General features: G+C 48.0%; 1 protein-coding gene across 7 annotated transcripts; it reads right to left on the reverse strand.

Moving 5' to 3' along the window:
- Positions 1-6,863: 6,863 nt before the first annotated feature.
- anp32e (acidic (leucine-rich) nuclear phosphoprotein 32 family, member E) lies at positions 6,864-12,618 on the reverse strand. Of its 7 annotated transcripts, none has more exons than XM_086193531.1 (7): positions 12,430-12,618; positions 10,051-10,197; positions 8,767-8,889; positions 8,508-8,670; positions 8,335-8,426; positions 7,209-7,254; positions 6,864-7,110 (listed from the first exon to the last, which is right to left on the reverse strand). In XM_086193531.1, the coding sequence occupies exons 1-7, from the start codon at positions 12,481-12,483 to the stop codon at positions 7,025-7,027; spliced, it is 711 nt and encodes a 236-aa protein (XP_086049657.1). In that variant the 5' UTR covers positions 12,484-12,618; the 3' UTR covers positions 6,864-7,024. The 7 variants fall into 7 exon arrangements, with proteins under 7 accessions (XP_086049657.1, XP_086049653.1, XP_086049652.1 ...); XM_086193527.1 differs by having other exon boundaries at positions 8,299-8,426; positions 12,430-12,498; XM_086193526.1 differs by lacking the exon at positions 12,430-12,618 and adding an exon at positions 12,165-12,303 and having other exon boundaries at positions 6,864-7,107; positions 8,299-8,426.
- Positions 12,619-13,029: the final 411 nt, after the last annotated feature.

Raw genomic sequence — 13,029 nt, forward strand, 5'->3', positions numbered from 1 at the left:
TTTGGGCAGAAGTTAAAAAGATGTTTAAAGATAGTGGATCTATTTCTCCAGCTATGCCCATCGTGGGCAACATTGATTTTCCACCTTCGGTCTCAGATCATGGTTTTAGGAGATGGGCTGCGAAAGGTCTCATTATTTTTAATCAATTATTTGAAGAAACACACTTAAAGTCCTTTACCCAGCTTCAGGAACAATTCGACCTCCCCTCTACTGATTTTTATAGATACCTGCAAATTAGGCTCTATATTACAAATCATAAAGACAAAGAACAATATTTAGAACAATATTTCATTGGAATCTGGGAAGAACGTCTTCCATTACATAAACGTGTCTCCCACCTCTATAAAAGACTCTCATCAGACTTCGATGAAAATACCTATAATATGAAGGAAAAATGGGAATTGGAATCTAATGTAATAATTTAATATAATAAGAAATTGAGAGAATTATGAAAAGAGAAATTCCATCAAACATGCTGCTCTACCTGCTGGGTGCTGTACCGGTCGACCTTTTCACTGCTGACCAAAGATATATTTTGCATATTTTATTATTGGTTGCCAAGAAAAATATAACAGCAAACTGGAAGAAAGTTAAAGCAGCGACTGTGGCTGAATGGAAGCAGAGATTGAGACAGGTTTATCTCATGGAAAGAACGACCGCATCATGACAGTTGAAAGTGGACCTTTTGGAGCGAAGGTGGAGCAGGGTCGGAAAATATCTAACAATATGAACTATTTGGGTTGTTGAGGCTGTTCCTAAAGCAATGGAAGCGGACCCTGACACGATGTGGAATTTTTTTTATTTTTTAAATTATTATTATTATTAACCTCATCATTTATTCATTCTTTTTTTATTAGCTAATTATTTATTCATTTTTGTCTGTCTTGTTTGCTTATCCTTATTATCACAATGTGTAATGTTTATTTGATATACATTTGCACCGCCATTTGTACCTTTTTACATCACTGACCTTGTCTCAGACATAGTTCAATGTTTAACTGAAAAAATTTAAATAAAAAGTTCAAAAAAAAAGTATTTTATGTCCTTGAGTGCCGAGAAAGGCACTTTAAATAAAATGTATTATTATAATTCTTCTTATCATTATCATTATTAATTCTATCTGCCAATACTGAGCTGATAATATCCTGCAAACCTAATAACGAGGCTCTGTCTTTCCTCATCCTGCTGTTTCATGTTTTATTGATGTTTACAGCAGATGGACACTGTGTGTGTGTGTGTGTGTGTGTGTGTGTGTGTGTGTGTGTGTCTGTTCGGCCCTGCAGCATTGTGGGTCAGATAGGACAGGTTAGCTAGTTTGTTTTCACTTCAGCAGGTTTTTGATGATTTTGAACTCACAATTTTTATGTTTAACATCATAAACAGTTGCTTTGCTTCTGGGTGGTTTCCTCTGCTGGTTCAGTTTACTGTCAGCAAGTTTAAGGAAGAGCAGAAGGAGTTTAGATTGAAATAAGAAATCATGACATCAGTATCTAAAGTTAGCCTAGATAAGGCTAAAGTTAGCCTAGATAAGGCTAAAGTTAGCTTAAATAGGGCCAACATTAGCCTAAATAAGAACACAGATGGCTTAAATAAGGCTAACGATAGCATAAATAAGGCTAATGTTAGCTTAAATAAGGCTAACATTTGCCTAAATAAGGCTACAGTTAGCCTAAATAGGGCCAACATTAGCCTAAATATGAATACAGATGGCTTAAATGAGGCTAATGATAGCCTAAATAAGGCTAATGTTAGCCTAAATAGGGCCAACATTAGCCTAAATAAGAATACAGATGGCTTAAATAAAGCTAACGATAGCATAATAAGGCTAATGTTAGCTTAAATAAGGCTAACATTTGCCTAAATAAGGCTAATGTTAGCCTAAATAGGGCCAACATTAGCCTAAATAAGAATACAGATGGCTTAAATAAAGCTAACGATAGCATAATAAGGCTAATGTTAGCTTAAATAAGGCTAACATTTGCCTAAATAAGGCTAATGTTAGCCTAAATAGGGCCAACATTAGCCTAAATAAGAATACAGATGGTTTAAATGAGGCTAATGATAGCCTAAATAAGGCTAATGTTACTGTCAATGGAAAATACGCGCATGTGACTCCAGGCCTAGGACACTGGTTTAGTGTGCACGTATGACTCCTGATTGACCTTTTGGTAGGTAATGATAGAGCTGCCCCCCCCCCCCCCCAAATATCCTTTGAGACAGCTGGGTGTGTAGATGGTTAGGGGATGTCACACAGATCTAGCGTTACGTTCAACTCAGTGCTTGTTAGCATGCTAGCTGCTAACTCAGAGAAAAGGTGACTTACCTTATCAGTGGTGCCACACCCAACCACAGGTGTTGGCATCCAGCTGCAATGCACTCAAACCATCATTGGCCGTCATCAGTTGCAATGTCATGCAGAAGATGACCACGGCTGTGACCTCTGACCTCCTCAGGTGTCTGCTGGCAGAAGCAGACAGTTGCCAAGAACACCTGAAGTTCTTGTGAAATGAATCTTTGGGTTTTTCAGTGTCATTCACATTCCCCAAGACCAACAGGTGAGCATGACATCATCACTTCAGTCAAATTAGCTGCTAATGTTTAGTGTTAGCATTCATGCTAACGCTGGCTACATCAGTAATACTGCAATGATTTATGTCACCTTCATTCTGAGGCGCCCTACGGTGACCTCACAAATCACATGACAACCTCTGAGGACTTCACAGCGTTGCGGAAACGCAAACTCTTATTTTGAAAAACAGCCCTTTTTTCTTTTTATATATATTTTTTTATTCAAAACCCCTCAGTATCGTTTTGTTACACCACACAAAAGTCAAACACAGTTTTCCCCACAGACAGGAAGATGGCAGTAAAGTAACAGCTGACAGGAGTGAGCTGGGGTCAAAGGTCAAAGATGTGGTTCAACTATCACCTCGCTGCAGAACAAAGAAAACATCTGTAAAATTACTGAATTAAAAAATAAAAAACAAACCTGAAACTGAGCTGAGAGTCTATTTACAATATTGCCTTTAAAACCAGACTGACCTCGATAGGGCTGATGTGACCTTTGACCTTTACACTCTTAAAAACAACACGGAACTATCTCTAACCTGCAGGTACCGTGCCAGGATTCAACTGTCGCTGGAACGTACGTGAAGTACGGAGGCTGAGAGCAGCCGTGCTTGGAATCACAGATTGAAAGGGTCAAAGCAGAGAAGCTTGTTTGTAACAACCTCATTTAGCTCGTTAGCTTGAGATCATGAAGTAGGAGAACAATTCGAAGACACATTTTCTTACTGACAGACAACAAAAGTATCACAACTTTACGGTGGGGTTTCTGGAGCTTTCCATCCCCTGCTGGGCGCCTCTTTGGCAGGCAGATACAGAAGGTAGTTTTTAAAAACATCAGGATATTAACCTCAAAATTGAGCCACAAATTAGAACAGTTCTCCCCCAGGTTCGTTAAGGGGACATGATTCTAAGTTTAATCAGCTGATTTATTCTGAGCCTCCAGAACCAAATGGACCTGAGACGGTCGTGAAAAATTGACTTGAGTTGCTGAGCCAGAAAATGAATTCACAATTCACAAGGAAGCAACACACGAGTTGTCAACATCGGGCTCTCCCCCACACCGACAGGGGGCGTGGCTCAGGGGTGGAGGGCGCGAGTAGCAACCGCAGGGTCACTGGTTCGATCCTCACGTCCCCTGGTGACCATTTCGATGTGCAATGTACTGAAGCCTTTATTGCTCCTGATGGGAGAGTTGGCGTTTCCCATGGCAGCTCCACCGTGTGTGTGTGTGTGTGTGTGTGTGTGTGAACGAGATGACGCTGTATATAAACGAGTCCATTTGACGGAGCTGCTGGTCCGACTCCTTCCAGGCTGGGTTGACACAAGTGTGTTGTTTTTAAGAGTGTAAATGAGAGAAAAGTTAAAAGTTTACAGCAGTTGAGTTAAAAGTCAGAGCTGTACAGACCTGCTGCTTCGCCAGGACGAGCAAACCAACCTGATCAGATCCACGAGTCCAAAACAAACTGAACAAATCACAAAGAATCTGAGGAATAAAAACTTTTCCTGATCTATAAATATCAAATCGTACATTTGAGCATTACTTGATTTCTTTTTTAAAAACTTTTTGAATTTCAGCGTTGACGTCTTCAGTGTCTGGACCGTCAGGTTCGTTTCCCTTTAATGCAGCAGGAACGTAGAAAGATCAAAGACGCTGCCGATTCTGACGCTGAGCAGTAACACCTGAACCAGACACGCCTGTGGGTCCCGTCAGGCTCCGCCTCCATCAGAACAGACGACTCAATATCCCATAATGCCTTACGAGACTGTTAGGAGGTGCGTTCAGGTGACTTGGTGTCATTTTGTTGTTCACGGCTCATCATGATTTCACTGTGAGAAAATAGAAACGCATTCTTTAAGAACAACTTGTTTTATCATCATGTTGAAAAAAAATCGCTGACCAACGACAACCAAGTCGGTTTTTACAGCGGAAGCAAAAACATCCACTGATGAAGCCAGGAGACGCCTCACATTCTGGAATTCAGTTTGTCTCGTTAGTCGATGACGAGGAAATGCGTAGCAACGGTGCTGCATTGAGTCATCAGTGGCTGATGGAAAGCGCGGGTTAGTTTGATGGAACCGGTTCCATCTGAAAACCTGTTTGATGGAACCGGTTCTGTCTGAAAACCTGTTCTGTTCTGTGAATCTTATTTTTGTAAGGTTTTTACTTTCAGATGTGTGAATCTTCACATTATCGTAATTTATAGAAAACTAATAAAAACAAACAAAAAAAATCAGTAAAAAGACCTGAACTCATACATTTAGCTTTGCCTGCAGTTTGCTGGTAGAGCGCCACGCCCACTGATGGAGGCGGGGCCTGAGGTCTGACATCACAGGGGGACGGGCAGTAGAGGGCGAGCTGCTCAGGTACATATCAAACTAAAACCAGCTGCTCTTCGGGGACTAAAACGGCGTCAGCAGAAAGTCATAAAAACAAAACAAAACAAACACATCAGACTACTAGTTCCTCCCACCCGCCCCAAAACTTCCCTGTAAATCCCTACGAGAAAATCAAACACACACGGGGAATATGGTCGTCTCCTACGAGGACCTGAGCTACAGCAGGTCGGCGTCATTCTAACAGCGTGACGGGACAGTCGACAGAGTCACTGTGATCACTGTTCATTCAGTTTGTTGTCGGACTAGAAGTTGATGGGTGGCGGAAGATTCCGGATCAGTTCAACACGCCAAGCGGGAAACATGCAACATCCCTGACTGGGCGCAGACACGCGGCGGTCCTGAAGGGGGAGCTCTCCTCGACCCAGAGACTGATATGGCTGAAGAAAATAGCGGGTCTGAACCTGAAAGACGTAGGCCGTCCGTCCACTTCATAACGTGACGAGGCTCTTAACCGGCGGCGCTCCTGAGACGGCCTGCTGATGGAGGCGGGGCTTCTGTCCGGCTGAACTCTTCCAGGGTTTCAGTCTGAAGGTTTGTGACTCAGCTGACGGACTTCAGAAGTTCTTCAGAACGCTGAGAGCTTAAAGGGAGACTGGTGGTTCAGAAGGCAGAAGGTCGACGCCGAGTGCAGATTACGAATCGTAAACCAAAATTGAAGGTTTGCTTTGTTGCGCCTGAAGTCAGCCGAGACTCAGACGGTCCCAGGCCGGCTCTGAGAGCTCTGGGTTTTTGTCCAAATACAAAATTCAATTTGATTCACACTAATCAGAAAAGTCTCGAGACACTGAACTCCTTACATTTGGGTTTTACAGCTTGTTGTCCTGCCCACTGGTTATCAGGGTAACTAACAGATGATGGTCACAGGGTGGCAGCCATGTTCCTCTGACATCACAAGAGGATGCCGAATGACGTCGCACCGCCTTGTTGTGTTACACAATGCAGTCAAAGAGTACTACACTGACGCCACGTGACACACATTTCTGCCTAATGCTCATTTCATCACTTCCTGGTTGACCAGCGAAAGAAAGAACATCAGCAACATTTGAAGGCTGGACATGTTTGAGCGTCCATTCGCTGGTCTGCCAACAACTCGTGAGCCATCCAAAGCTTGTTAGCTAACGTAGCTCTGTAACCAGTTGATTGGAAAGATAGCATAAATGTTACGTGACACACATTTCTGTAAGGTTCAGAGAGATGTCCAACACCCCCGTGGACCAGGAACGTTAGCAGGAGATCAACGACAGCGCAGTAAACGAACGGCTCACTGGAAGAAGTATTCCACTGTGCATAATGTCACATGATGCTAACTTAGCCTCTCATATCGTCTAACAACAGCTGGCATCGCGAGCTAACACTGGCTGTTTGCTAAAGGTAGCTCATGATTTTACCTTCAAATATGGCTGGTGACCTGCTGGATTATTACCCTCCATCGTTTGCTGCTCAACCAGGTGTTGCAGCAGTACGACGTAAACCAGTACTCAGGGGTGACATCAGAAGAACATGGCCGCCACCGTTTGTTGTCACCGGTCAACGGATCTGGACCTAATTAGTCTCAACATTGTTTGGTATCTTTGATCAACTTTGAAGGTTGAGAAAAACGCAAACTTGTTCGATAATCTCGTAATCTGCACTCGACTTCATGTTGAGTTGGGAAGCTCTTCGGGGCATCAGCTGCTGGGTTACTTCCTGTGGGCGGAGCCTCAGGTCCCTGAAGTTAGTAAAAAATAAATGTGTTGAGCTGCGTGGTGGCAGCAACTGAACTCTGGTCCACATGAGACGAGGATTTTAGTTTCAGCTGGTTAAAGACGTCGATGTTCCAGCCGGAAGTTTGAAGAGGTTGGAGGAGACAGGAAGGCGGTTTGGAGGAGAAGCGGCGTGGAAGAGACGCGTGACGCTGATAAAATCTTCATTATATATTATCTAAAATAAAGATGTGATATTCTGGTACAAACTGAAATGAACGATCTCTGCTGCTGCAGCGTTTGTTGTCTAGCGGAGGTCGGGACTGACGGGCAGGAACAGGACAGGACGACATGAAGACGACGGCCCTCCAGACGACTTAGTCGTCTTCATCATCGTCATCCTCCTCGCCTTCGTCGTCCGCGTCTCTCTTCCTCTTCTGTCCCTGAATGGCTGCCTGGTCTTCTAGACAAAGAAAAAGGAGAGGGAAAGAGGGAGGGGACGAGAGTAAGAGGCATATTCCAGGACTGGGGCAGACAAAATACCCATAATGCTTCACTCACCCTCCTCTTCCTCCTCTGCATAGTCATCCTCGTCGTCGTCGTCATCCTGCGATGAAACAAACAGAAGCTCCGCCCTCAGTTTCCCTCCAGATGGACAGAACATATGACACACATGGTGGTTTCTGACTGGACGACGCTAATGGAAGCTCTTACACTATTGGTCGACTACGTCACATGACCAGGCTGATTGCCACCTGACCGACTCTGACGACACGAGGAAGATTTGGTGTTGTAGTTTTTCTTTTTTTTAATTTTACACCTCAAACACCAGGTTGAAACGTTATTCTCTAATGAATCATTTTCAAGAAACAAAAGAATTTATCGATGACTGGGATTTATTGACTCCCAACATGCAAAAATAAAATATAAAAAAAGAGAAAAGAAAAGATTTGCATCAAGTACTAAATGTCATCAGACATGTTGGTTCTGATTGGATCGTTCGTCAGAGGCAGCCACCTTGGTTCTTAACCTGATCAGGAACACCTGAGGTCGACCCGTTGGGCCGGCTCAGTTCAGACCAGGCAGGAGAGCAGACTCGACCACACTGAGGCGCTGTGTTCAGGTGGAGGCCACGCCCACTGACAGATGCCTGGCCACTTGTCTGCTTTACCCTGAGGAGGCCAGAAACGAGTTCCAGACAGCTTGGCGGCCCGGGACCGTCATCGTCTACGAGTCGTGCTGTCAAACGCTCAGGGGTCGTGTTACTGGTGGCGTCCGCGCCAACTTCAAATATTGCGATAGTAGAAAGTGACCATAGTTTGGTGGTTAACTGTTCAGATGCTGCCAAATGTTTGTCACGTGCTACCACGAGAGCCGTCTGACTAAGGACGCGGCGTCTGATGTCTTTCTGAGTCTCGAGACAAAACAGCTGCTTGACCACCAGGATCACCGGCGTGTTCGTTTGCACACGTTTCACTTTGTAGTTTTCTGGCAGTTTGGCGTTTGGGATCAACATTGTGACCGTGTGGTGTTTCTGGGGTTACGGCTGATCTGATCTCTGCCTGGGGGGAGGGCACACGATGGGAAGGGGGCGGGTCGGTGTCTGAGCCAGCGGCGGGCCGACCTGCAGGTTGAAGCCTGTGTTGCCCACCTGATCTCCCTGGTTCACATGAAAGCTCAGCCCCACCTCTCCTCCCTCCGAGCCATCCTCGTCCTCCTCGTCATCGTCCTCCTCATCATAGTCCCCGGTGGGCCCGGCGCCGTCCTCGCCGTCCTCGTCTGTGAACAAAGAAACGCCGTTCAGCAGGTACATCGGATCGGGATGCTCGGGTTCTACTTGCAGCCGCACCGATCACCCACCTTCGTCATCGGCCTCGGAGTCTGGAGCCTCGTTGTCCTCCTGGTCGAAGCCGTCCAGGTAGGTGACCTGAGGCAGGAGCTCGAAGACGCTCTCGCGGTAGTCCTCCAGAGACGTGATCTCACAGTTGAACAGGTCCAGGCTCTGAAGGCTCTTCAGATTTTGCTGCGGAGAGAAACATCACGTCAGGGGGGTTACAAGTTATATATACGCCAACACGCTTAGCTGTACATACGTATGTGTGTGTGTGTGTGTTCTGACCAGCGGCTCCACATTGCTCAGCTCTTTAATCTTGTTGCCGCTCAGGTTGAGGTAGGTCAGGTTGGGACATTTCTCTGACAGCGTCTCCAGAGAACCAGACAGATTGTTGTCACTCAACTCCAACTGAGACCAAGACAAAAGTCACAGCACAACACACTTTTAACACCATCATCATCATCATCATCATCATCATCACGAGGGGATGATGAAGAGGACAGAATCAGCAGCTACATGCTGGTTGTTACACTCAACAAGGAAAGATTTTATTCCAAAATTTCTCTCTGAAACATCATTGTGCATGAAAAATTAATAAGACCCAGGCTAGTTAGCTTAGCACAATAAGCGGTGATGGGTGGGAAGTGTTAGCGTAGCTCCATCTCTGCCTGCATTAATAGAAGTAGGGTTGTGTGTAACCTTGGTGATGAATACCAGTTTAAAATGAGGCATTGTAGTGGTAGAATCAGACACGTAGCCGGAACTACTTTCCTGACTGGGCGCAGTGATTTGACGCAGCACCTCCAAAGCTCCACTGGAACTTGGGTCAACAGAACCAAAGGTTTGTTGAGGACTAGAAGAGCGACTGCTGCTCCTGATGATGAGGAGGAGGAGGATTCCTGCTGGACACACCAGCATCCTGGACCTGAGCTAGCTGATGCTAACACTTCCACCCACTACCAGCCATTGGGCTAAGCTAACTAGCCTGGACCTGAGCTAGCTGCTGCTAACACTTCCCACCCACTACCAGCCATTGGGCTAAGCTAACTAGCCTGGACCTGAGCTAGCTGATGCTAACACTTCCCAGCCACTACCAGCCATTGGGCAAAGCTAACTAGCCTGGACCTGAGCTAGCTGATGCTAACACTTCCCACCGACTACCAGCCATTATGCTCAGCTAACTCATCTCAACCTGGACCTGAGCTAGCTGATGCTTTCCACCCACGACCAGCCATTGAGCCAAGCTAACTAGCCTGGACCTGAGCTAGCTGATGCTAACACTTCCCACCCACTACCAGTAATTGGGCTAAGCTAATCAGCATCCTAGCCTTGACCTAGCAGATGCTAACACTTCCCACCCACTATCAGCCATTTGGCTAAGCTATCTAGCCTGGCCCTAAGCTTGCTGATGCTTACACTGACCACCCACTACCATGCATTGTGCTGAGCTAACTCATCTCGAACTTGAGCTCACTGATGCTCACACTTTCCAGTTACTACCAGTAATTGGGCTAGCTAACCAACATTTATTTTCAAATTACAGTGTGTGTGTTTGCATACGTGTGTTACCTTGCGGAGTTTGGGCAGTGAGGGCAGTTTAGCCAGTGAGTTTAGACCCACGTTGACCATACTGAGGAACTCCAGCTCCGTGAACTCGTCTGTCAGACCCTCCACCTCCCCGTCAGAGCGACAGTTGTCCACCACCAGCTCTGCTACCTGGCTCACACACAGACCAACAGGAAGTGGTCAGAGGTGATGTCACACAACTGACACCAACACATTAGGTTTCATTCATAAATTAGCTTGTTAGCCATGTTGTGTTCTCAACCTGATGATTCGTGATCAGAGTAAATCATCATTGATTTATGTGCTGATTATTTTCAAGATTAACCCATAAATGTTTATTCAAATTAATATTTAAACGTTTAATAATTCGGTTTCCCAGCGCTGACAAATCAAACCACTCATTTGCGTCATGAAAAAAAACAGACAAACCCTGACATTTATGCAAATTCTTGACATTTATGACTGTAAAAAAAGTAAAGAAGGACTCTTTTACAGCAAAAAGATGCTCTTCCATCGTCATCGTAATATTCACCCAGGCGCAACAGGAGGAATCGTGTGACTGAAGGAGTTTTCTTTAATTTTACTTCTTTTGTTGAGATCGAGCAGTTGGACTGAGACTCGAAGGCAGCAGCCTCTCAGGTGTCTTCACCTGGAGGCGTCACCATAAGGATCCGGATGCAGGATGCGGCCGCAGGAGCGAGTCCTCCGCCCGACTTCGTCCAAACGAGCGGCTGATTTTATTTCCTCCTTCGCCTGCTTATGCAACCAGGAGAGGAGCGACTCATCCTGCAGGCCGGCGGGCATCATGAAGGCCGGCAGCACCGGAGCTGGTGGGGGGTGGGGGGCTACTGAGTTAGTGTGTGTGTGTGTGTATGTATGGTTGGGGGGGGGGGGGGGGACTTCTACACACACCATCTGCCGGCGTCCCCAATTCATAAAACATGACACCAGCGAGTCGTCTGCTGGACAAGTCGGACTCTGTTGACGTGAACGCACCGCCAGGAGAGGGTGTTATTCAACCGGAGCTGGTCGGTTGGCAGCCCGGTTATATAACTTAATCACTCACACACACACACACGGGCGCGCGCCTCTGCAAAATGACTCTGCTTTATCAAACAGGACGACACCATCCGGGGCAGACCGGCCCGCTCGGGGCTCCAGTGCCCCCGTGGTTAACGGACCTGGTTCAGGCTCCGTCGGTTGTAAACAGCCTCGAACATCCAACAACGTCCATTCGGACCGGTAACCGGCTAGTCGTAGTCGTTTTTGATGGAGCTGAACTGGACTAATCCGCCCTCTCTTCCGCCGAGTAACGCCATTTTGAGTCGTTACAGCGATGTGACGCAAACAGTACTCGTTACTCAGTAATCCCACTACAGTAACGCCCCGCGGTGTAACGCCGCCCCGGTGGTTGACCGGTTGATTATACCGTGTTACTGGAGCAAAAATGTCCGTTGACCTTCGAGGGGCTCCCCGCGGCCGCGGATCCCGCCGTGTTACGCGGAGCTGGTAACGCGTAACAGCCGCCACGAGCTCCGCACTCAAAATGTCTCAGTGACCGACCCCCGAGCACCCTGCCAGCGCGCGGGTCGCGCCTAAAAACCGACCAAAGTCTCCAAAAAGAGCTCGAGTCCGCTCCGAGCCTCCGTTAGACGCCGCCGAGCGCGTGAATCCGTCGTCGGAGGGAAGATTTCCGTCGAAGTTTTAAGCCGCCGTTGACTTAAAATGTCCGCTCGTGGAGGACGACAGACCTCGACAACAACGACGACGGCGGCGCTCACACGCGGCTCCCGGGACGGAGCCCCACGTGAGCACCGCCGCCGGCCCGCCACACACCGCACACACACAGCCCCCGGTCCGCCCGGTGTAACGGCTCTAGGCTTTAATGTCGGTTTCCCTGTTACAGCCGAGCCCCCCACCCCCACCCCCCTCCGAACCGCCACCGAGTTCAAAGTTAAACTTGCAGCGGTTCGCCTCCGGTCCGCGCCTGAAGAGATGAACGACACTCCGATGCACGCTAAAGGGGAGGGGGGCTGAACCGGGACCAGGGTGCTCGCTAGTGCACACCGGAGCCGTAGTTCGTAGTCCGCGGAGGCTTCGCGGAGACGGGATCTCACCGGCGAGGAGGAGGAGGAGGGGCGGAGGTGCTGGGATGCTTCCATGTCCAGGGGTCGGTGTTCCTGGGCGCGGGGCGAACGCCGGTCGTTTCGACCGATCACGGTGTGAAATTTAAGGACGAGAAGCTGCGGAGGAAAGTTGCGGGGCAGCGCGGTGACCGAGGGCGGGCTCCTCGTGATGAGCGGGGGATCGCTCCGGTCGCTCATCACCTCCCGGGCTATTTCAGGCAACAATTCAAATGTTGTTAAAACCAGCGGTGCTCACCTCCGCCGGGCTCCGGTTCCGCAGCTCCAGCGTGATCCTCTTCTCCATCTCCATCCTGAGTGGGTTCGTCCGCGGCGGGTCAGAGGAAGGCGGTAAAGTGTTGAGAAACTCCCGGGAATTAGCGCGGCGGTTGCTCTCCTCTGATGGCTACAGTTTGCTTACTGATCCTCCATGATACCTCACGCCCAGCCCCCTCCGCGCCGACCCCGCCCCCCGCGCCACCGGGTTGGCTACGGGCCTCTCCCCGCCCGCTGATTGGACTGGGAACACGTCAATCAAGCCTGATCTGCCTTAATCCACTCGCGGGGCGCTTATGTCCCCAAAGACCCTGGCAGCTGAGGCCTCACGGGAGCTGTAGTTGTTGGACGTAATCTGCTTTGCTCCCCGTTATTGGCCGAGTTATTCGCATGTATCAAACCAGAAATGCGACGTGAGGTCGATCCCCCACGGACGCCATCCACCGCGCTCGATTTGTCAACGAAAGCTCGAAAACCCGCGTTAGAGGAACCTGGAAGGGGGGCGGGTCCCTGGCCTGATTCCGGTTGGATGAGCAACCCATCAATCAACGGTCTCAATATTATTTTGTTTTCTTGGTGCCCG

Source organism: Aulostomus chinensis, chromosome 22 (assembly GCF_037954235.1).
Source record: "Aulostomus chinensis isolate RoL2024-O1b breed Wild chromosome 22, RoL_Achi_v1.0, whole genome shotgun sequence".
NCBI classification, from domain to species: Eukaryota; Metazoa; Chordata; class Actinopteri; order Syngnathiformes; family Aulostomidae; genus Aulostomus; species Aulostomus chinensis.

Coding starts and splice junctions, on each gene's coding strand:
- anp32e (XM_086193527.1), bottom strand. CDS start 12,483: ATGGAGATGGAGAAGAGGATCACGCTGGAGCTGCGGAACCGGAGCCCG. Junction 7,255..8,298: donor ATGTGAACCAGGGAGATCAG/GTGGGCAACACA, acceptor GTTTCATCGCAG/GATGACGACGACGACGAGGA. Junction 7,111..7,208: donor TGCAGAGGAGGAAGAGGAGG/GTGAGTGAAGCA, acceptor TTCTTTGTCTAG/AAGACCAGGCAGCCATTCAG.